The sequence below is a fragment of the Balaenoptera acutorostrata genome, chromosome 5 (genome assembly GCF_949987535.1).
Source record: "Balaenoptera acutorostrata chromosome 5, mBalAcu1.1, whole genome shotgun sequence".
NCBI classification, from domain to species: domain Eukaryota; kingdom Metazoa; phylum Chordata; class Mammalia; order Artiodactyla; family Balaenopteridae; genus Balaenoptera; species Balaenoptera acutorostrata.
This window is the reverse complement of record NC_080068.1, coordinates 18288681-18313352: the sequence shown is the minus strand read 5'-3', so window position 1 is coordinate 18313352 and position 24672 is coordinate 18288681. Positions and strand designations below refer to the sequence as shown.

Here is a 24672-nt window from a genome sequence, read left to right as displayed (position 1 = left end):
TGAAAATGGGGTGTTTAAGTCCCCTACTGTGATTGTGGTACTGTCGATTTCCCCTTTTATGGCTCTTAGCATTTGCCTTATGTACTGAGGTGCTCCTATGTTGGATGCATAAATATTTACAACTGTTATATCTTCTTCTTGGATTGATCCCTTGATCACTATGTAGTGTTCTTCTTTGTCTCTTGTAATAGTCTTTATTTTTAAGTCTATTTTGTTGGATATGAGAATTGCTACTCCAGATTTCTTTTGATTTCCATTTGTTAGGAATATCTTTTTCCATCCCCTGGTCTCTTGTAGGCAGCATATAAACGGGTCTTGTTTTTGTATCCATTCAGCCAGTCTGTGTCTTTTGTTTGGAGCATTTAATCCATTTACATTTAAGGTAGTTATGGATATGTATGTTCCTATTACCATTTTCTTAATTGTTTTGGGTTTGTTGTTGTAGGTCTCTTCCTTCTCTTGTGTTTCCTGCCTAGAGAAGGTCCTTTAGCATTTGTTGTAAAGCTGGTTTGCTGGTGCTGAATTCTCTTTGCGTTTGCTTGTCTGTAAAGGTTTTAATTTCTCTGTTGAATCTGAATGAGATCCTTGCTGGTTAGAGTAATCTTGGTTGTAGTTTTTTCCCTTTCATCATTTTAAATATGTCCTGCCACTCCCTTCTGGCTTGCAGAGTTTATGCTGAAAGATCAGCTGTTAACCTTATGGGGATTCCCTTGTATGTTATTTGTTGCTTTTCCCTTGCTGCTTTTAATATTTTTTGTTTGTATTTAACTTTTGGTACTTTGATTAATATGTGTCTTGACGTGTTTCTCCTTGGATTTATCCTGTATGGGACTCTCTGCACTTCCTGGAGTTGATTGACTATTTCCTTTCCCATATTAGGGAAGTTTTCAAATATAATCTCTTGAAATGTTTTCTCAGTCCCTTTCTTTTTCTGTTCTTTTTCTGGTACCCCTATAATTCAAATGTTGGTGCGTTTAATATTGTCCTAGTGTTCTCTGAGAGTGTCTTCAATTCTTTTCATTCTTTTTTCTTTATTCTGCTCTGTGGTAGTTATTTGAACCATTTTATCTTCCAGGTCATTTATCTGTTCTTCTGCCACAGTCATTCTGCTATTGATTCCTTCTAGAGAATTTTTAATTTCATTTATTGTGTTGTTCGTCATTGTTTGTTTGCTCTTTAGTTCTTCTAGGTCCTTGTTAAACGTTTCTCGTATTTTCTCCTCTCTATTTCCAGGATTTTGGATCATTTTTACTATCATTACTCTGAGTTCTTTTTCAGGTAGGCTGCCTATTTCCTCTTCATTTGTTTGGTCTGGTGGGTTTGTACCTTGCTCCTTCATCTGCTGTGTGCTTCTCTGTCTTCTCATTTTGCTTCTCTTACTGTGTTTGGGTCTCCTTTTTGCAGGCTGCAGGTTCGTAGTTCCTGTTGTTTTTAGTGTCTGTGACCCGTGGGTAAGGTTGGTTTGATGGGTTGTGTAGGCTTCCTGGTGGAGGGGACTGGTGCCTGTGTTCTGGTGGATGATGCTGGATCTTGTCTTTCTGGTGGGCAGGACCACATCCGGTGATGTGTTTTGGGGTGTCTGTGAACTTAGTATGATTTTAGGCACCCTCTGTGATAATGGGTGGGGTTGTGTTCCTATCTTGCTAGTTGTTTGGCATAGGGTGTCCAGCACTGTAGCTTGCTAGTTATTGAGTGGAGCTGGGTCTTAGTGTTGAGATGGAGGTCTCTGGGAGAGCTTCGCTGTTTGATATTACGTGGAGCAAGAGGTCTCTGGTGGACCAATGTCCTGAACTTGGCTCTCCCACCTCAGAGGCACAGGCCTGACACCCGGCCAGAGCACCAAGACCCTGTCAGCCACATGGCTCAGAAGGAAAGGGGGAAAAAAGGAAAGAAAGAAAGAACAATAAATAAATAAAAATTATTAAAATAAAAAATTTAAAGAAATTATTAAAAATATAAAAAATTAAAAAGTAATAAAAAGAAAGAAAGAAGTGAGCAACCAAACCACAAAACACATCCACCAATGATAACAAATGCTAAATCTCTACTAAAAAAAAAAAAAAAATACAGACAGCACCCTAGGACCAATGGTAAAAACAAAGCTGTACAGACAAAATCACACAAAGAAGCATACACATATACACTCACAAAACAGAAAAAGGAAAAAAAATATATCTATGTATAAAAAAAAAAGGTAGAGAGTAACCAAATCACTAAACAAATCTACCAATAATAATAAACTCTAAATACTAAGATAAATACTGAATACTAAATACTAGTAAACTCTAAACTCTAAAAGCTAAGATAAACATAAAACCAGAAACAAATTAGATGCAGAAAGCAATCCCCAAGTCTACAGCTGCTCCCAGTGTCCACTGCCTCAATTTTGGGGTGATTCGTTGTCTATTCAGGTATTCCAGAGCTGCAGGCTACATCAGGTTGATTATGGAGATTTAATCCACTGCCCCTGAGGCTGCTGGGAGAGATTTCCCTTTCTCTTCTTTGTTTGCACAGCTCCTGGGGTTCAGCTTTGGATTTGGCCCCACCTCTGCGTGTAGGTCGCCTGAGGGCCTCTGTTCCCCACTCAGACAGGACGGGGTTAAAGTAGCAGCTGATTAGGGGCTCTGGCTCACTCAGGCCGGGGCAAGGGAGGGGTATGGAATGCAGGGCGAGCCTGTGGTGGCAGAGGCCAGCATGACGTTGTACCAGCATGAGGTGTGCTGTGTGTTCTCCCAGGGAAGTTGTCCCTGGATCACGGGACCCTGGCAGTGGTGGGCTGCACAGGCTTCTGGGAGGGGAGGTGTGGATAGTGACCTGTGCTTGCACACAGGCTTCTTGGTGACGGCAGCAGCAACGTTAGCATTTCATGCCCGTCTCTGGGGTCCATGCTGATAGCTGCGACTCGCACCCATTTCTGGAGCTCATTTAGGCAGTTCTCTGAATCCCCTCTCCTTGCACACCCCGAAACAATGGCCTCTTGCCTTTTAGGCAAGTCCAGACTTTTTCCCGGACTCCCTCTCGGCTAGCTGTGGTGCACTAGCCCCCTTCAGGCTGTGTTCACACAGCCAACCCCAGTCCTCTCCCTGCAATCTGAACTCCGAAGCCCGAGCCTCAGCTCCCAGCCCCCGCATGCCCCAGTGGGTGAGCAGACAAGCCTCTCGGGCTGGTGAGTGCTGGTCGGCACCAATCCTCTGTGTGGGAATCTCTCTACTTTGCCCTCTGCACCCTTGTTGCTGCGCTCTCCTCTGTGTCTCTGAAGCTTCCCCACCCCCCTCCATCCCCGTCTCTGCCAGTGAAGGAGCTTCCTAGTGTGTGGAAACTTTTCCTCATTCACAGCTCCCTCCCAGAGGTGCAGGTCCCATCCCTATTCTTTTGTCTCTGTTTTTCCTTTTTTCTTTTGCCCTACCCAGGTGCGTGGGGAGTGTCTTGCCTTTTGGGAAGTCTGAGGTCTTCTGCCAGAGTTCAGTAGGCGTTCTGTAGGAGTTGTTCTACATGTAGATATATTTCTGATGTATTTGTGGGGAAGAAGGTAATCTCCACGTCTTACTCCTCCGCCATCTTGAAGGTCTCTCCACACACCATTTTAAATCTTTGGTTTAGGAAATATTTCAAACCTCTGGAAACAGAGAATAACAGAATAAGACTTTCACACTTACCATCATGTCCTATCAATCTCACATGCTGCCATACATTTTAAACATCTCAAATAAGGAAAAAACAATCTAAACGCACTATACATCAACATTTAGGGTTTGTGGCTTTCTTTTAACCCTGCTTACTATGGAATTGATTTATGGTTGATCATCTAAGCTACCGCTGTCATTCAAGTTGATTTATATTTATATTGATCAACTTTCAATGACTAGTAGGCATTTTTCTAGAGCAACTCTGCCAGATTAAATTCCTACCATCCCTTCACCTCCCCAGCCTATTTTTTAAAGTACTTTGAACCTGTGGAGTTCCTGGAAAACTACAGTGCTAAGCACTACTAACAGAATATTTTCTCTCTATCCCTGACTGTAATGTTTTGCTTTTATGATGGTTGTTCCTACAAATGCCATGTCCAGTGGCTGGTTTCCCTATTGTCTATTGGTTACTTGTATAACTTGAGAGGGACAAGTTTCAAATAGTTATAGGAACATAAGTTGGTTACTTTTCTTATAAAGCAAAATTTTTATTAAAGATTTAAATGTTAAATTGAAGAAAAATTTGGATTAAAAAATAATCCTTGATTCCAAAGGGCTTTTTGAACAAAGCATGAAATAGGAACTATAAAATAGAAACATCAGGTAAATGCAACTTCAAGAAGTCGAACACTTTACTATAGCAAAACTAAATAAAAAGTACTCCAAAACACCTTATTGGAAATAAAGAAAGCTCTGAAAATTTCCAAACCATATAACAGATGCTATAAATACAAAGGGCAAATTATAAGTTAGGAATAATATTTTAAACACTTAGAGAAGACAAAGCGTCTTTTTTTTTAATATGCAAGAGTTCATAAAACAAAGCAAAAGGATGAAGAACTCAATTACAAAATGAGGTATAAATATCTAATAGATCCTTGAAAAGCTGCTCAAATTCACTTGAAATTAAGAAATACAGTTTTTTAAAAAGGAAATATATTTTCTCATTTGGGAGATTTTTTAAAAGATAATAGTGTTGTCAAGGGTAGGGGAAACACATACACTATTCGGAGAGCTTAAATTGATAAAACCTTTCTGAAGCTACTTGATAATTTCAACCAAAGGTTAAATTATGCATATCCCTTGCCTTAACAATTCAGTTTTTCTGGAATTTATTTTATAGACATTTGCATAGAAGTACATAAAATATACATGTTTTCATTTATTATGTCACTGTCTGTAACAATGCAAAAGTGGACATGAGTTAAGTGATCATCAGTAAAGACTGGCTGAAGTACTACAGTAGAATAATATGGGAGTGATCTTTGGCAAGTGGGACTGTGCAGGTTAGTGGGAGAGGGACTTTCTTTTTTACTTTATATTTCAAACTTTTACAGTGAGAACGTTATTTAAAATTCAGGAATGTAGTGATTGGGAAGGGAAAATAAAACAATACCTGATTGTATCAAAGATTGCATCAAGGATGAGCCATACATTATCACACAGTTTGTGTGATATAGGTTTTAGGTCTCTGAGCCAGGAAGAGACAGTGGAGACAGGATACAGTATCTCTTCTCTGTTTATGAGAATTGGTATTATTTATTTCAAGTAAACAAAGTAAGTATTGTCTACCAATTTTTGTTTGCTATTCAGGACCATATGATTTAAGTTATCAGATATTCCTCTTCTCTTCTGGTTTATTGACTTTTTAAATTCATTTTGCTTTTATTTTATTATATTTTTCTTTCTTTTCTATTCTTTCCAGTTCCCTGGAAAATCTGGAGTGACTTCATGAGAGATGATAATCAGATGCTTTTCCAAACTGAAATCACAAACTTTTATTTCTCTTACACTTGTCTTCTTTTTCACATGCTTTTTTTTTTTTAATAAATTTATTTATTTTATTTATTTATTTTTGGCTGTGTTGGGTCTTCGTTGCTGTGCGTGGGCTTCTCTCCATTGCAGTGCACTGGCTTCTAATTGTGGTGGCTTCTCTTTGCAGAGCACGGGCTCCAGGCGCTCAGGCTTCAGCAGTTGTGGCACACAGGCTCAGTAGCTGTAGCTTGTGGGCTCTAGAGCGCAGGCTCAGTAGTTGTGGTGCACAGGCTTAGTTGCTCTGCGGCATGTGGGATCCTCTCGGACCAGGGATCGAACCCGTGTCCCCTGCGTTGGCAGGTGGACTCTCAACCACTGCGCCACCAGGGAAGCCCTTCACATGCTTTTTTATGTGCTTAGTTGACCTCGTCTTTTATTGTACAGGTATTAATATGGACTATGGATTTTATAAATCAGAAATTTAGGCTTCTCAAGGTAGTCATATCTTTAAGGTATTGAAAATATTTGTGTTTCACAAAACTAGAACCTGGGACTAGAAAATTTACATTTTCTTTAATATATTAAAATGTAGATTCGCAATAACTATAACAAAGACACTTAAAATTGTTCAATAAGTGACACCCTAAAATGCATGGGAAAGCTTAAAACAATATTATTTTAGCATGACACTTCCTCAGTAATGTTAATAAATGATAGAGGCTTTTGTGCTGTTTTTTTTTTCTGTCTAATATAGATACTTGTTAAATTTGACCCATAAGCAAGTTACAATACCATGTCAGTGTTTGTACATTTTGTCATGTGAAATAGATACACTGATTTTTTTTTAACTGCATGTTCTAAAATTAAATTTATTTATGACATTGAAGAATATATTACTTTCAAATAGTATTTGTAGTAGTTATTTGGGAAAAAATCAAGTGCTACCTAAATACATGAGATATTAGGAACTTAAAATTTATAATGAAATATAATAATTACTAAATGTTGTTCAAGTAGTGCTCACCTATGTGCCTGGCACTCTGTATTGCACATATATTAACTCATTTATCCTTATAAGAACACTAACAGGTGGGAACTATCATTCTTATACCTATTTTATGGATGAGGAAATTTTGACACATGATTTACCCATAGTCATATGGTTAGCAAAAATACCAAGCCAGGGCTTGACGTCAGACAACACAGCTTCAGAGTCCATAATCTTTACTACTGGTGTATACTAAGGCCAGTGCTTAGTAAAGACGCAGTAAATTTTTGTTTGTAGGCTATAAGATAGGGTAGCATTTATTGATTGATTGATTGATTGATTTAACATCTTTATTGGAGTATAATTGCTTTACAATTGTGTGTTAGGGTAGAATTTAAAAATAGTATCACTTAAGTAGCATTTTCTTTATAGAGGAAACAGTGTATCAAATTCTTTAAAAGAAGGGAAAGGAAGAAATAAGGCTATTAACATTTTTATTTTAGATCATCATTTTCTTGACTCCTCATGAAATTAAATAATATTTTGGATGTATTTATATGACTGTAATCTTTATATGCATGACTCTGGAAAATAGCAATAGCACCCTTGAGGCCCTTTCATCTAATTTCAATTTTGCTTGTTTTGTTTCTTTATCTACTCAATCAACAAACATTTAGTGTTACTAAGAAATGTGCTACTAAATTTGTCACCAAATATAAGATAACCTGAACAATTGTTTAGTGTCACATAAGCACCATAGATCTGGAAGAAGACAGGATATTTAAAATATATTTCATTAATCAGGAAAGATATTTATAGGAACGTTAGGGGAGAATAATTGGGCTTCCAGAATTTCAGCTGTATAAATTTGTCTTTTGACATTGAGATCTACAACTGATGTGTCATAAAATGTTATTTTTGTGTATGGTTAACATTACCAGAGCTCCTTATCTCACCCTCTCTCTCTCTGTCTAGACAATCTTTATTTCCTATTCTGTACCTTCTTTTTCTTAGTCACCTTGCTTTCTCTTCTCTCTTTTCATCTTTTTCATAGTTTATTCCCCTCTCTCATCATCTTTACTCTTCTCTGTCTAGATATAACCGTAATTATTTTTGGAGTAGGTAATGGGATGCTAAGATATTTATAGCTTACCGGAAGTCAGCCTGGATCATTCTGCCCACTCGTAGCTTGCTATGGATGGTGGAGGCAACTTCCAAACATGAATAGTTCTATGACTCGTCTACTGCCAATCTCATAAGAAGAGAAGAGAAAAAGACATGTTTCCTGCACAGTGACCCGCTAAATATTTCTGAACATGACCTTCAGCATGCATTATGGTGGGAGGGGTTTGGATGAGTGGGTGAGATCTTTGAGGGCCTTCTTGAAGCTAATAATAAGGTTGTGAATACAACCCAGCAATTCTGACTTCAAGTTCTAAGGTATTTCAGTAGCACTACCTTGAAATGATTCCTCTTTTTATACAATGGGTAATCCTTGCCATACCGAGCATAAGTAGATGATAATAAGGGTTATATGAGTTCACAAAGTTTAAATATAACAAATTGATTGGATTCTTTCTTTCTTTTTTTGGCCGTTCCCTGCGGCATGTGGGATCTTAGTTCCCCGACCAGGGATCGAACCCATGCCCCCTGCATTGGGAGCTTGGAGTCTTAACCACTGGACTGCCAGGGAAGTCCCAGGACTCTTTCTTTTAGATATTTCTCTAGGGTTAATGAACAATTTTCACAACTCTGTTATTCAAATTACACTTCCCTCACAAATCACATTCAGATTTTACCTCTTGTAAGTTTTCTAAGTTTAAAGATGATTTTTAGTGTCTTATCCAAATCTGTTCAACTGGCTCTGGGAGCAATTATGTTCTTTTTAAAGAATCATTTACATTAACTTTCTTCCCTTTCACATTCAAGTTATAAAATAATTTACTTTTGGATTTTTGTTGAATTGATAAAACTGAAGAAATGGTATCTTGTCAATCAGAGCTAGTATAACTAGTAATAATCTATGCTTTTCCCATAACTCAGTAGCATTAGCATTTACAGGAAGAGAAAGGCCATTTCTATTCACATGTTTTACTTTAATCTGATGAGATATACATTTTTTTCTGTAAAACCAGTGTCAAAGGTAATCATGAAAAGCTCAAGCATCAAAAGTAAAAGTCTACTTTTTTGATAGCAAAGAGAAAGAAATAGATCTCACATAAAATATTAATCAAATTTAACTACCTGGAGACACACTGTAATGATTTTGTGAAAGTTAGTCCTTGATCAGTTTGAATGAAAATATCCATACTTCTGCATCATTGCTGAGATTATAAATTACGTTTGTCTTTGCCAGAAACTGGAGCATCTTTAGGGAAAGCAGTATACTTGAACAGTTTTACACAACAGACATTTTATAAAGAACTGCTTATATGTGAGGCAAATTTAAGCACTGTAGGGGTTGAAAATACTTTCGTGGCATAGTGTCAGCCCTACTTTTATGGGGAAACTCAGTGATAAGGCCACACATGAGAGGGAAAGCTTCGAGGTAGACAGATACTCATAGATTCATTCACTCATTCATTAGCCCATAGATCTACTCATTGATTAAAAAAATGTTCATTGATCACTTACTGTGTGCCAGGCACTTGCCATCATTGAGGATACAATGATGAACAAAACAGATGCTTCCTGAACCTTCAAGAAGCTTACCTTTCTATGGGAATGAATGATATTAAAAAAATAATTAAAGACTTGTTTAATTGCAAATGTAACAATGGCTACAAAGTTAAGAGCTGTGTGTTCTGAAAGCCTATTGCAAGAGCAAATGGATTCAGGGAAGATTTGAGACCCAAAGGATGAGCAAGAATTAGACAACAAAGTTAATAAGCCATGGGTCAAAATAGCTTTTTATATAGTCTAATATCCCGATAGTATTCTAGAAATGAGTTAATTTTTTATGGTTCTAGTGCCCTCAAAGGCAGCTATTATGACTGAGATTACTAGCTGCCTACCCCGTCTTTATTCTTTTTCTTTCTTTCTAACAGAACCCAATTTTATTTAGAAGAACAACATTCCCAGGTAAAACAACTACTTAAAGTTCCCTTATAGCTATAGAATGGTTATTTGACACAGTTTTAACCAATGGGAAGAAAGCAAAAGTTACTGGTTTGGCTTCTAGGAAAGTTCCTCTTGGAAAGTGTTTCAGCTGTTAAACACAATTTTTGCCTTTTGTTCTTTCTCTTCATTTCCGAAATGAGAATGCTATGGCTAAAATCTTGAGAACGTTAGGATGAGGGTCACAATCTAAGTATGGTAAAACAGAAAGCATGAAATGGCCTAGATTCCCAGTGTTATTGGGGATCCCCTAGGCTCCTGTATTCCTACTGTCAGTTTTCTTTAATTTGAGAGAATAAAAGAAAAATTAATCTGCAAATACGTAGGGTACATAGAATCCTTTCTGCGGAAACCTTGCCTTCCTTCTCATCAGGTGGCTTTATTCTCTTTCTTCTCTTATATTGACAAAGAAAGGAATATTCAAGTAGATATGGTGTATTTGTTTAATGTATAATGCATAATGCTTTTTATATGTTCATGTGTCTATATAAACTATAAGTAATAGAAGAATTAAAAAATAGAGGATATCAATTCTAGCTAGAGTGATCAAGAATGCTTCATGGACGATGTTCCATTTTAACTGAGCTTTAAAATTGTAAAACTGCCTTCACAATTTAAAAAGGCTTTGCATACCAAGGAGAATCTCCTGAATTTTTTCCCATAGACACTCAGGAGCCAATGAATGCTTCCAGCAGATGTCTGTCATGTCTAAGTACAATAACTTATTTGCTACTGGGATGCCAGTGATTTGAGACTGAAAGACGTAAAGGTTAAAGAGGCAGTTAATACAGTTGTCAAGTAGTATTTTAGAGCACTTACCAGGATCTTTTTGGTAGTAAAGGAAAGAGAGCGTTGATTTTTAGATATGGGGGAGAAGGGTGAAGAAACGTGAGAGCCAGCTTTCTATTTTCAGTCCTTGCTAGATGAGGAATTATTGTAGGCAGGTGAGAAAAGATAGATGGTTAGGTAGTTGGGGAAGGGAAGATAATGAGTTTTATCTTAAGACTACGTGAGAATAATGATGTGGAAATGTACAGCAAACAACTAGAAATTTGTGATTTAAATGTGAATTGTATAATGTTATGTTGGAGAAATCAGGTGAAATTAATGGTTTTATTGCCTACATGATTTTGTCCATCAGCAGTTTTTGTTATTCTTTACTGGGCCTTGAAGTATCATGGTATAGCTGACAATTGTAGTTTCTTTTGTAAATCAGCATTAGGATAAAGGGTCTTTTTCACTGTGCTGGGAGAATACAGAAAATGAAATCCATACTTCCTATTTTAGACTATCACTTACAATTAACATTATGTCACATCTATATTAAAATATTTTTATTTCTAAAATAACATTCTTTTCTAAGTCATATATTTAAAGAGGTATATGTTTAGAATGATGAATATTAGGAATGCTGAAAAATGGCAAGGGTAACGTGTTTGTAATTATAATTTGCAATATGCAGAACAAAGATAATTTGATTATCATCTGAGATGCCTTTCTTCTCTGTAAATCCAAAATTAAACAACTTGGATAAACATATTGGTAAATTGCTTTAATCAAAGTTTTCTGCATATTCAGGCAAACTTCACTACATTTATGGCCTATAATTTTTTTCACCATATATATTTGATTAAAGATTTTGATTTGAAGCTTTGATTGAAAGTATCCTTCAAGTCTTCTTAAGTTACTTCATTAAGTTGACAAGCTTCATCATAAAAGAAGCTCTAAGTGACTTTTTAATAATTATATATTTGGGATTTTAAACTAAAATTTTAGACCAGAATATACTTAGCTATGAAATAACAGCTAGAATGAGTTACCCCCCAAATAAATAAATTTTAGCCCAAATCATAATTAATGATTTACTAAATCATGCTACCTAGCATTGTGTGTGTGTATGTTATGTGTGTATACATATATACCTTACTGGAAGCAGAAATGGAAGAACAGTTATTTCTTGTAAGAAGTAGTTCTGGTTTAGTTGCCTAGGATGTTAACTCTTGTAAAGTATATGAATTTCTCTCACATAGCTATTATTATTAGACCTGCTATATCGCTGTGGACTCGTCCTGCTGGTGAGAGTTTGTCTACTAAGCACAGGAAGACTGAGATTCCACTCTGCCTTTGTGGCTCTGCATCCTCTTCATGTTGCCCTTCTGAGTTTTTGGTTGAGTGCCTGAGGGTCTCTTTTTTTCTCCCAGGAAGTCCTACCCTTTACAAATTTTCAGCTTACTCTTTAGCTTCCTATGGCATTCGGGTTCAAGACCTGGCAAATATCTTGAGAAAGAGGCTTGTACTCTGTTGCCAGCCCTTGTTCTAGTGTGACTTTGGCCCCTAAGCATCAGAAGACGGCAAATTTTATTCTGTCTCTTCAACCTAGACTTCTGTTCTTTTGCCTGTTCTAGCACACAGCAAATAGTCCATCATAAAGAACCAGTAATGAATTTGGTCTCCCCTAGTCTTCAGTCCCTTATGATAGACTGTGTGACCTTTGAATTTGGTCTCCCCTAGTCTTCAGTCCCTTATGATAGACTGTGTGACCTTTGATAGTTCTTTTCCTTAGAATAATCTGTCTGCCTATGAAAAACCTAATCTTTAGCTCTTGCCCTGACTTGCTAAGAGCCCATTTAGAAGAGAGCAGCTTGCAGGGTAAACTCACATTAGAAGGGCTTTCCCCATTTTTGAATTTAGTACATAAAATCCTCTTTGCTTTCACAGATCTCTTATATCTTTAAAATTATGATTTTAACATTTTACCATTTTTGAAAAGTAACAATGATTTATCAAAACCTACTCATTGGTGGAAATGCTGGAATAGCTACTTTAATTACAGATAAAACATGTTAAGACAAAATGCGATTTAGAAATAAACAGTCACTCTCACTTAACATTTTTAAAAATTTAATTTACCATAATATGATAATTAAAAATTTTTATGCACAGCTCCACAAATATATACAGCAAATATTGACAAAACTACAGGGAGAAACAGACAAATTCAAAAATAAAAATAAACCTATTCTATTTTATTTATCTGTATAGATCTATCTTTAAAAGACAGAATAGAGTTGACCACCTTGTGATGTTACTGATCAAGAAAAAAATGAGAAATGGCAAAAATAACAAATATCAAAAATGTAAAGGACATTTCTGCAGATTCTTGAAGCAATGAACAGATAATTTTTTTTTCTTAATAAATTTGAAAACTCAAGACAACATGGACAACAGTCCTTACTAAAGAAAAATATAATCCAGACTTAATATATTATCTAAAATGTCTATTTTTCAAGCAAAACTTATTAGATATGCAAATATCAGGTAAGTACATTTCATACTCAGGGGGAGTATAAGAAACCTACTCTGGTAAGATTAGACATTGTATCAAACGGATGAAGATTTCAAAGCAGCCACCATAAATATATTCAAAGAATCAAGGGAACTTATGTTTAAATAACTGAAGTAAAATATACTGAGTTAGACGATAGGAAATCTCAAAAAAGAAATAGAAACAAGCAGGCAAGCAAGCAAAAGAAACAAAAAAGAATTCCAAAATTATAAAGTACGATAATGCACATGAAAAATTCACCAGTTGGACTCAATAGCAGATTTGAGATGACAGAAGACAGAATCAGTGAACTAAATAATAGCTCGATAGAAACCATTAAATCTGAAGAAAAAAGAAAAAAAGATTGAACAAAATGAACAGTTTCAGAGACCTTTGGGTCAATGTCACATATTCCAACATATATGTAATGATAGTCTCAGAAGGGGAGGTGAGAAAGAAAGGGGCAGAAAAACATTTGAAGAAAAGATAGCTGAAAACTTTGCAAAATTAATGAAAAACATGAATATACAAATCCAGGAAGTTCAGTGAACTGCTAAGTAAGATAACTATAAAGAGAACACACTCTTAGACATATCATAGTCAAACTGCTGAAAACCAAAACAAAGAGAACATCTTGAAAGTGAAAAACAATTTATTACATACAGTGGAAATAATATGATCATGAACTTCTCGTCAGAAATAATGGAGGCTGGGACTTCCCTGGTGGTCCAGTAATAAAGAATCTGCCTTACAGTGTGGGGGACATGGGTTTGATCCCCAGCTGGGGAACTAAGATCCCACATGCCACAGGGCAACTAAGCCTGCATGCCACAACTACTGAGCTCACGTGCCTCAACTTGAGAGCCTGTGTGCTGCAAACTACAGAGCCCACGCACTCTGGAACCCGCACGCCACAACTACTGAGCCCAGGCGCCCTGCAGCCCGCATGCCACAACTAGAGAAGAGAAAACCTGCATGCTACAACTAGAGAGAAGCCCACACACTGCAACAAAGAGCCCGCTTGCCTCAACGAAGATCCCGCATGCAGCAGCTAAGACCTGACGCAACCAAAAAAAAAAAAAAACTCTTAAAAAAAAAAAAGAATGTAATGGAGGCCAAAAATCAGTGAAATGACATATTCATAATGCTGAGAGAAAAGCAAGTCAACCAAGAATTCTGTATCCAGTGAAAGTATCATTAAAAAATGAAATGTGAAGTAAAGACATCCCTAAGTCCTTTACCGTAGCATGGTAAAAGGAAAATTTATTTTGAGGCTAAAACTTGAGTTCAGTCTTTATTTGCATTGTGCATACATCTTGGGAGACAACTCAGTGATCAAATGCTCCATTTCTTGCTGGGCCTGGGGGGTTTAATTGTTGGTGTTTGGTAATTAGAGTTTTGGAAGATAAGAGCATACATGCAGTTTAATATGTCCAAGGTTAGAGAGTATATGAAATTTCACATGTCAAAATGGCAGGGAACAGGGATGGGAAAAATACTGAATTTTTTGAAATGAGGAGCTGGTCTTTGGGGCTCCAGGTCAGTTAGGCTTGGATTTTAAGTGGTTAATATAAGGGTTCTGGGCATGGGGAATTGTGCATGGGCTTCAACTCAACTTAACATGGTTGAATAAAACCACAGAGTATGGGAAAGGTTTTTTCCAAAATACAAACAGGATGACCTGCCTTCCTTTGAAGTTGGTTGCCACCAGTGATTTTTTTTTTTTTACTGCCTGATTCACTGTCTTCATGTGATTCCCAGCAACTTAACTACTTTGGATTTTGTTGTTGTTGTTTGTTTGTTTGGGGCTTAAAATACTCAGAGCTTTCCTTTCAAATATCCTGTTGGTATCTTTCTGCAGGAAAGGGAGTTATCACTGAGGGTTTCATGTAGTCCCACAACTAATAGAAATAATAATGCTAATAATGATGATGATGGCATTGAAAGCAAATACTAGTGCATGTATCAGGTATGTTGATCTGAACAAATAGACTGCCAGATATTTCTCCAGCTAAGATGAGTTTATCTGAGATCAGCAGAGAATTGCAGTTTGGTGTCTGCAACCATGGTGAGCCACGTGCAAGTCCCTGCAGGGCAAGGGAAGGAGAACACTTTTACAGAAAGGAAAAGGGAAGTTAGGAGGGCTATAGAAAACAGAGTCCATGGCATTTCATTGGCTGAGTCCTTGCCAGGAAAGAAGAGGGTCTTTCTTCTTCCTCTTGGGCTCTGCTGTTGTCCCATGGTTTGAGAGCTCTCCCTTCTGATCTTCTGACTATATTTAATTGAGGTTTTTGTTTATTAATTGTTTTACAGATACCATTCTAAGAATTTTGCATACATCAATTATTTTAATTCTATGATTATTTATGTCATTTTTAGGTAGGGTCCTGGTTTTCCAGATGAAGAGGTCAAGACACCTTAGACTTAACTTTAATTTGCATTGAGACATAGCTTTTATTTCATCATTTTATGGCATTTTCCCTCAGTCTCTAATTGCTCTTTCAGTTTGTCCTCCCACTGTTGCCTCTGGGAACATAACTGCTAGTTCTATCAGTGCCACCACTAGAATAGAATTTTTTAAAAAATTCAGCTTCTTTAAACTAAAAAATAAATAAAATAAATCTAAAATGGAATTTTTAATGTTCTGTGTCTTTTTGAATAACTGGCTGCCAGTTGAAAGGCTGGCATTTGAGCCTGTGACCTAGATTCATGTCCTAGCTTTTTAAAATTAGACCAGGAAGATGAGGGTCAGGTGATTTTGGTTTTTATGCTGGGACTCAGATTCTGCTGCAAAGCATGTGGAATTTCCCAAACACAGGAACAGGATTCAAGTACTGGGTTAAAAAAAAGGTGTGAAAAATGTCTATTATATCCACTCATCATGTGCCTTCTCTGTTTTCTGTGATGTACAAAGGATCACCAACAGAAATTTGATGATCTTATCTATACATACTATTTTTCCCTGAAATGGTATGTAAAGTACTATATATAGGTATTGTTTAAGTTATTGCTTTTAAACAGGGTTTCAGATTTGTCTTACTAATCCTAGGAATTAATTAATGCCTAGAAAATTTATTTGACATATTAACCTCTTGGTCAGATAAAATGAGAGTTGAAGATGAGTAAGAAGAGCCTAGAAACATCAGTAAAGGACACAGGTAGGGAATAAGTTTTCAGAGAAGCATAAAAATGCTATAAAAAGATGTGGTCATGATGAGGGTAGTATATTTTCACTTGGTAGAGGAGCCAGTGAATCTAATGAAATTTAGGGTAGCTAGTTTGACGAAGTTTTCTAGAGGGGAACACACTATTGTTGAAGAAAACTGATCACTTGTGCAGTTACTTACTTTTTCCTCAAGCCATTAAAAAAGAAAAAAAAAAAGAAAAGGTTCCTGTGTGGCAGCAGCGAAACCCGTCAGTCATATCTAGGCTAGGCACTGGAAGAGGGACTAGGTGTTGACTCCAGGCAGGGTGCTAAGGGAAGCAAGAACAATAACAGCTTCTGCTAAGAAAACGAAAATGCGTAGTAGGGATAATCAAGATCTTTGTAAAGCTTTCCTAAATACTCGGAGTACATTGTGTTCTCATGATTTCTTTGTGCTTTTGTGCTCTCTTCTACTTTCCCTTCACATACCACAGAAGCAGCCCCGAAAGGTCCAGAAGTCATCTTTGGAGCTATTGCTTCTGTGGCTTATCCTCCGCCTACCTTTACTAAATGTACTCCTAATGCAGACAAGAAGCAAACAGCTGTTGACATTTCTTAGTTGACTTATAGATTGTGGCATTTGTGTTTGACACAGTACTTAAACCAGAAACATGGGGTTTCATGTAAGAATCTCCTCCGCTAGTCATGATCAGTACTTTTACCGTATTTAGTGATTCTTTGGAAGTGGAAGATAATGTTGTTGGCTTGTGCTTGAGGGTGATAATAGGGATATAAGGAACAAGAGAACGTATGTTTTATAAAGTATGGCTCCTAGATGGACTTCAAAAGTTTGCTTTCTCAGTATCCAAATTTGTTTGAATTATTTGAAACATTAAAATTCTTCTCTGTTGGTCTAGACCCTGATTGTTCAGTCTTGTTTTTTACGTTGAAATTAGCTTTTGTAGAATAGTAAGATTAGCTAACCCTTTTGTAGAATCAGGAACTAATCTAAGTATTTTACTTGTTTTAACTCATTTAATCCTCACAGCAACTCAATGACATACGATATAAATTTTATAGTTTCCCCACTTACAGATGAGGACACGGAGGATCACAGAGGTTAAGTAGCTCTCTTAGGGTCCCACAGCAAGTAAGGAGCAGATATGTGGACCCAAAGATGTCTAGTGCTAGAGTCTCTACCCTTAGCCACAATACAAGTCTCCTGCCTGCCAGAAAATCATTAAAACTTAAAAAGTTTGGTCTTTATACATAATACAGATGAACAGATTTGTTATATATATAATATGTTATGTTTTAAAATAATTTGAAGAAAATGAGTTTTATAAGTTTCCATTGAGGTAATTAGCTAATGGTTTCCAGGCATTAATTGTGCAACAAATATATGATATTTTTGATTTAATTTAGTTTAGAATTATTATTGTGGTTATTAATATCTGTGTGGTTTATGTTGATTAAAAATGTTAATATAACTGTAGAGCACGTAAAGAGCCATAAGTGATGAAAGGGGAAGCCTTTTAACTTAATTGAAATCTATTAAAATGAAATAAGCAGTCTCATTTGTAGAATAAGTAAGGTGTGCTCACATAGGACAGTTAAGCAGGAATAGTTTTGCTGCTTAAGAAAACAAATAACCACTGCTCTCATTTCTGTATAAAATTTGATTTTCATTATGAAATTTGAAAATTAGAGTTTGATCTATATTATGAAGGCTATTTTTTTTAAGAATGTGAACCTATACTTCATAATTCTGTTTATTTTATCTTAAATTTTTGACAAGTGAATTTAAGGAGGGCATAGATTTAGGGATACTCTTTTAAATTTCTATTTTTAATGGCTAATTAAAGAAAATTTTCATATTTTCTATTACCATTGCTTAGTGTGACATATGCTATATGTTTTTGGAAATTTTTTATATGTTTATGCTAGTCCATTGAAATTTGTTTCAGGATGTTCCAGCACCAGGCACCTATGATGTTCAAAAATCATATGAGATGTCTCAAGTTCAGCATAAGTACATGCCACCTCGTAGTTTGGTGGCTAGAATAAAACATGCCTCGTTTCTTAGCGCAACTCCTCGGTGCCTGGACAAAATGAATGATGGGCCAGGTAAGTGTAGACTGTCTTTTTAAAGAAATGGGAACAAAATCTAAGGTTTCCTTATTAAAATAGACAATTGTAAACATACATTTACATTTATCATGTCTCTTTTAAGTGTGCAGGACAAAAAAATAACCGCTTATTTAGTGAAAGGTTTTAGATGTTTTTTCAACTGTAAGAAGATTTGTTTGGAGTTTTATGTCTTTTAATGTTACCAAAGACAATTTTACTGATTTTACTAAAGCTAATGTCATATCCTATTAGAGGAAAAAACCAAACTCTTAATATGCTATAGTTGTTAGAGGAGAAATAACTACTGATGTGGAAAATCAGTTGTATACAAGATATATATCATGCCAGTCTCATGGAATTATTTTAATTTTCCTCAAGTATTAAGAAAGCAGCTATATAAAAGGTAAACATTTATTTGAGGGGTTGAAATTCCAAAAATAATTTTGATTTTTAAAATTGGGATTAGTTCAGCTACTAGTAATGGCATTTTTGTACTAAAATAGAATGAAATAACTTTCCCTGATAATGAAAATGAACCGGTAAGTAGATTATTTCACACAAGAGAATCAGATAAAGAATAGGAACAAGCGTTTTCAACAGCAATTTACAAATGTATTGCCACTAAATAACCAAACTGTTGTAATGAATCTTTTTTTTTTCTTAAAGTTACCTCATATCCTTTTTTTTTTTTTTAACTTTGGGTTTATTTATTTATTTATTTATTTATTTATGGCTGTGTTGGGTCTTCGTTTCTGTGCGAGGGCTTTCTCCAGTTGCGGCAAGTGGGGGCCACTCTTCATCGCGGTGCGCGGGCCTCTCACCATCGCGGCCTCTCTTGTTGCGGAGCACAAGCTCCAGACGCGCAGGCTCAGCAGCTGTGGCTCACGGGCCCAGTTGCTCCGCGGCATGTGGGATCTTCCCAGACCAGGGCTCGAACCCGTGTCCCCTGCACTGGCAGGCAGATTCTCAACCACTGCGCCACCAGGGAAGCCCTGTAATGAATCTTTATGAGACTATGAAGAGAAAAAAATGAAACAGAATGGAGTTTTTAAATGAAAAATCAAAGCGGAAGAATACGATGGGTCAAGCAAATAAGCATACTTGGGAGACCCTGAGATCCATAGAGACTTGCTTTATTTTTCACTGTCTTTCAGGAATCAAGTATATTACCAACTTTTAAAGGTCCATTTTAAGTCCAAATTTAGCTTTTCTTATTTTCTTTTTCTTCTCTTGAATTATTGTACCATTGTTGATTTTGTCAGGTTAGCTTTGTTTTGAAGTAGAATTCAAATCCCTTTACTATGTTTCTGACCACACTCATTATGTGGTCACCCAGAAGTGGGGCAGGGAAATTAGTTCTTTGAAGTTCAGGTACTATCACTGTCACCGTGACCAAGCACAATCAATCAAGTAACAATATCTATTCCAGAGTCTCTTAAAGTAGATTAGATTGATCTTCATATTTTCTGAAGATTTTTTTTTCTCTTTGCCTTTACTCTCGTCTCCATAAAAATTATTATAGATGCAATGCATAGTAAGAGCTTCAGTTGAGTTCCAGGATTGGCACTCTGACTTTTCATTGCTTCAGTATTTAGCCTAGGGCAAGTAAATTCACTAATTGTTTCATTAGTTTCTATTTTACAAAATTGAGATAATATTTGCCACCTACTTGGCTCTCATGAGAATACTAAAGATTAATAAGACTATATTTCAAAGTCATTTTCAGAACCGCTGAAGCTCCTTAGAAGTATAAAATCTTATTATAATATGAAACATGTTTCTCCTTAATGCCAAGCCAACACTAGCTTCTGAAAGAATTTGGGACAGGGAAATATCTCCATTATGAAGACAGATATTATTTGGAAGTCAAAGACATATGGACTGTCAAAGTCACTATACAACTGTAAATTGGCCAGCTTGCTAAATGAAAAGAGTTTATCACAATAAGCCAATACTTCATTAAGTTTGCCATCCTGCATCTTAAAGTAGCCTATAATTAAGATAAATTATAGCAGAAATCCCACATGCCTCTATAATCAACACATTAGAGAAAAACATATGGACTTCTGAAGCTATTACCTGATGCGATGATTATGAAATCTGATTTCCTCTGACATATGTAGATACTGTGATAATTATAGAATTCATTCTTTTGAACTTAATCTGCTATCTTAAGGTATACAGTCCAAAATATGCCTCTAACATAGATTTAATAAGTGACCAGGGCCAATTTAATTAATATCCATGCTTTGTTTTGGTAATTGAAGATTAACTTCTATTTGTCCTGTTACATTGATCCAATCAAGGAAAAGAAGTCAGGTGTGATATTATCAACTCTCTAAATAGATTCCTCTTTTTTTGTTAATTTTCATTTAGGTTAGGTTTTTTATTGATCAATATGACAAACAATTCTTGATTCTAAAATGAGAATAGGGCTTCCCTGGTGGCACAGTGGTTAAAAATCCACCTGCCAATCCAGGGAACGTGGGCTTGAGCCCTGGTCTAGGAAGATCCCACATGCTGCCAAGCAACTAAGCTGGTGTGCTACAACTGCTGAGCCTGTGCTCTAGAGCCCACGAGCCACAACTACTGAGCCCGTGTGTCACAGCTACTGAAGCCTGCGCACCTAGAGCCCGTGCTCCACAACAAGACAAGCCACTGCAATGAGAAGCCCGTGCACCGCAAAGAAGAGTAGCCCCCACTCACCAAAGCTAGAGGAAGCCCGTGTGCAGCAATGAAGACCCAACGCAGCCATAAATAAATAAATAAATAAATAAATAAATAAATAAATAAATAAATAAAATGAGAATAGCCCATTTATATTTACAGTTCTTAATACCATTTAACTTTTGCTGGGTACAACTAGTATGTTAAATCGTTTAATTTTTTTAAAAAATCATTGTTATATAATCAAGAGGTACAGTGATAATAGTTCTATTGGTTATATGCTTTGTGTCAATGTTTATCCTATGAATGATCTTTATTATCATATCTTCTTAGAAATAAAATAAGAAAAAAGTGTTTTTTTTAACCCTATTTTGTCACTTAAATATTGGTAGTTTTGTTAAACCTTAATACCAGTGAGAAGAGCCTTTTTGGGTTTTATGTCAAATTATTTACAAGCCAGATAAAATTATTTTCTGTTATTATGTGTGTGTGCATGTATATGTATGAAGCTATAAGATTGTTTGAATTAATTTGTAGAGCCTGATATGCTTATTTGTTCCTTGAGTCATGACATAACTAAGAAGAATTGAGTGCTTTGCCTTGCAGAACTTAAAGAGCATGTATATTGTTATCTTTCTACCTAGAATAGAATAATAGGCAAGTTAAAATTGGTTACTGACTGTCGTATATTTGTAGGTAACAGTGTCAAGAACTGAGGTTGATAAATGACCTAAGTTATGAGTTTGGTTGATATACGAATAGTATTCTTCTCATGGGACTCATATACTTAATAGGACATTCAATCACTCAACATTTTATAGCTCTGTATTTATTTCAAATTGTCTTAGAACTTTTATTAACAGTATTGAGGTGATTTTATTTTATTCAAATGAAGTCTGCAGATACTTAAGAAGTGTAAAACTCATTTTCATTGGTCTAAAATAAAGAGGGAAGTAGTATATTTGCAATCAGTATACCATATACCATTAAATGTTGTGTAACCAATAAAAACACATTTGAATCATTTAATGAAGAAATTATTAAATGAGGTCTGTCACATTTTAAGCAATCTACTCTTATGCACCAAGTTTTTTTTTTTTAACATCTTTATTGGAGTATAATTGCTTTACAATGGTGTGTTAGTTTCTGCTTTATAACAAAGTGAATCAGTTATACATATACATATATCCCCATATCTCTTCCCACTTGCGTCTCCCTCCCTCCCACCCTCCCTGTCCCACCCCTCTAGGTGGTCACAAAGCACCGAGCTGATCTCCCTGTGCTATGCGGCTGCTTCCCACTAGCTATCTATTTTACATTTGGTAGTGTATATATGTACATGCCACTCTCTCACTTTGTCCCAGCTTACCCTTCCCCCTCCCCGTGTCCTCAAGTCCATTCTCTAGTAGGTCTGCATCTTTATTCCCATCTTACCCCTAGGTTCTTCATAACCATTTTTTTTTTTTTTAGATTCCATATATATGTGTTAGCATACAGTATTTGTTTTTCTCTTTCTGACTTACTTCACTCTGTTTGACAGACTCTTAACTCCATCCACCTCACTACAAATAACTCAATTTCATTTCTTTATATGGCTGAGTAATATCCCATTGTATATATGTGCCACATCTTCTTTAGCCATTCATCTGTCGATGGACACTTAGGTTGCTTCCATGTCCTGGCTATTGTAAATAGAGCTGCAGTGAACACTGTATGCACCAAGTTTTAATTCATGGACATGTAAATGACTTTGTGATTGATCTAGCTCAGGTAAAGTAAAATTGTTAAGTGGAAAAGAATTAAACATTACTTTATCTCTCATAGTGATCTGTTTTTGGACATTTAGAGGAGAAAAATACTCAGCAAATTTAAAAAGAAAATGAATGAAAACTTTGAGAGTGTGGAAAATTGGGCACTCTCCTACATCGTGGTGGAAATATAAGTTGATATCAGTGATTGTCAAGGGCAGGCTGGCAGCATGTTTCAAATATACATGCCATTTAACCCTAAAATTCTCCTTCTGGGATTACCCTAAAAAATAATTAATACTGTGTCCAAAGTTTTAAGCATCAAGTATATTCATCCAAGAATACTAATAATGAAGTTTTTAATGTCCTAAATGAAAGAAAAATGGGGTTTAGTTAACTCTGATGTAAAAACTGAATAGAGTCCTGTGAAAAATTTTAAAATGGTATATATTGCTTAAACCTGATAACAAGATAGGATTCATTTGACCAATCATTTAACAAATATGCACTGAGAGCCTCTTATGTATTAGCAGTGTTCCAGGGACTTGTGATAGAGCAGTGAACAAAATATAAACGTTGTTTCATACAGCAAAGTTTTAGGATGGAGACATTTAATAAATGAATGAAGAAGTAGATCAATAGATTGATAGATGAGGGAAGGAAGAGAAAGAAAAAGAATGAATACTAGGTGGCTATAAATGCTATGGAGAAAAATAAGAGAAAACGAGGATTGGGAGTTCATTGTGGGTTCTGCATCAGTTTCAAAAATGTTATCGGTGAAGACCTCACTTAGAAAATGATCTGTGATTAAACAGCCTTAGGCTTGTAAAAGATTGTGTTTTGCTTTTCAATTTTTAATTGTTTTCTCTATATGAACATACACTGCTTTATAGTAAGTAAAAATGATTTTAAGATTTTTAAATAAAAAAACAGTTGAAGTTTAAAGCATAATTTTAATTAAAATCAAATATTTAAGTGAATGATTAAGCAATACATAGCATATAATGCAACATTTGTAGGCTGAACATAACAGGTACTGAGACTTATTTTATGTAGAAAGTATAGATCATTTCTAATGAAAATAACATTGTGATTTCTGCATCACATTCCCACAGGAAATTATTTTAGGAAACAAATATAATTCATCTTAGAAGTTAATTGAACATATCCCATGAAGATATTTTTGTTCACTTTTTCAATAAACATAAGCAATACCTTTGATATAAAAATCAGTGTAGTGTGAAAACTAATTATTTATTCTATTTTCTCAGTGGCTTGTAATATTATAGATTCAGAAATACTATGGAGTTTATGAAAATGCAGTTCATCCCACTTGCCGAGTGCTGTTAACCTATTGCAATAAATATGTAATTTTTTGGTTGTTTTTCTTTAGCTTCTAGAAATGCTTTTGGGCTGTTAAAATGCAAGATAATTCTGAGTATAGGCAAAAATTGATCAGATCAATTTTGGAGACTGGTTGATTTTATATCATTATTAAAAATGGTGGAAATTTTATTATTGAAAATGAGCTAACTTTATTAGTTTTCAATCTCAAGTTATTTTTGTTTCTTTGGGCACTTCATATATATTTAAAGTAAATTCTTCTTATTTATGCATAATTTGAGAAAGATCAATTTATTAATAAGTATGTCTAATAGGTAAAATTACCCTATATGTAGTATACAGAATACTAGTTTTCTGAGTTATTCACTTTTTGTGTAGTAAAGAATCTTTGAAGACTATGGGAAAAGCTTAATCTGAGGAGAGATCAACTATGTTGGGTGGGGTGGGGGGCAGGAAAGAACTGATGCAACATATTTTAGAATATAAAGGATAACAGAATCAAAGTCTGAAGTAGAGTGGTAGCCTTAAAACAGAAAATGGACTTTGTTTATTGAAGGGGGAGGTAAGTTGTAAAGAATAACTGAAAATGTATAGATCTTATAGAGAGAGAGAATACAGGTATACTTCTTTTTTCTGTACTTTGCATTATTGCACTTGGCAGAAACTGCATTTTTCACAAATTGCAGGTTTGTGGTAACCCTGCGTCGAGCAAGACTATCCATACCATTTTTCCAACAGCGTTTGCTCATTTCCTGTCTCTGTGTCAC

At 35.6% G+C, this 24672-nt stretch overlaps 1 protein-coding gene across 1 annotated transcript in view; it reads left to right on the top strand.

The window, feature by feature from the left end:
- The window catches only part of STPG2 (sperm tail PG-rich repeat containing 2), a 351046-nt gene that overhangs the window by 211193 nt on the left and 115181 nt on the right, over positions 1–24672 (top strand). The window contains exon 9 of the mRNA XM_007184172.2: positions 17984–18143. Within this exon, the coding sequence (XP_007184234.2) occupies positions 17984–18143 (160 nt within the window). The remainder of the gene's footprint in view (positions 1–17983; positions 18144–24672) is intronic.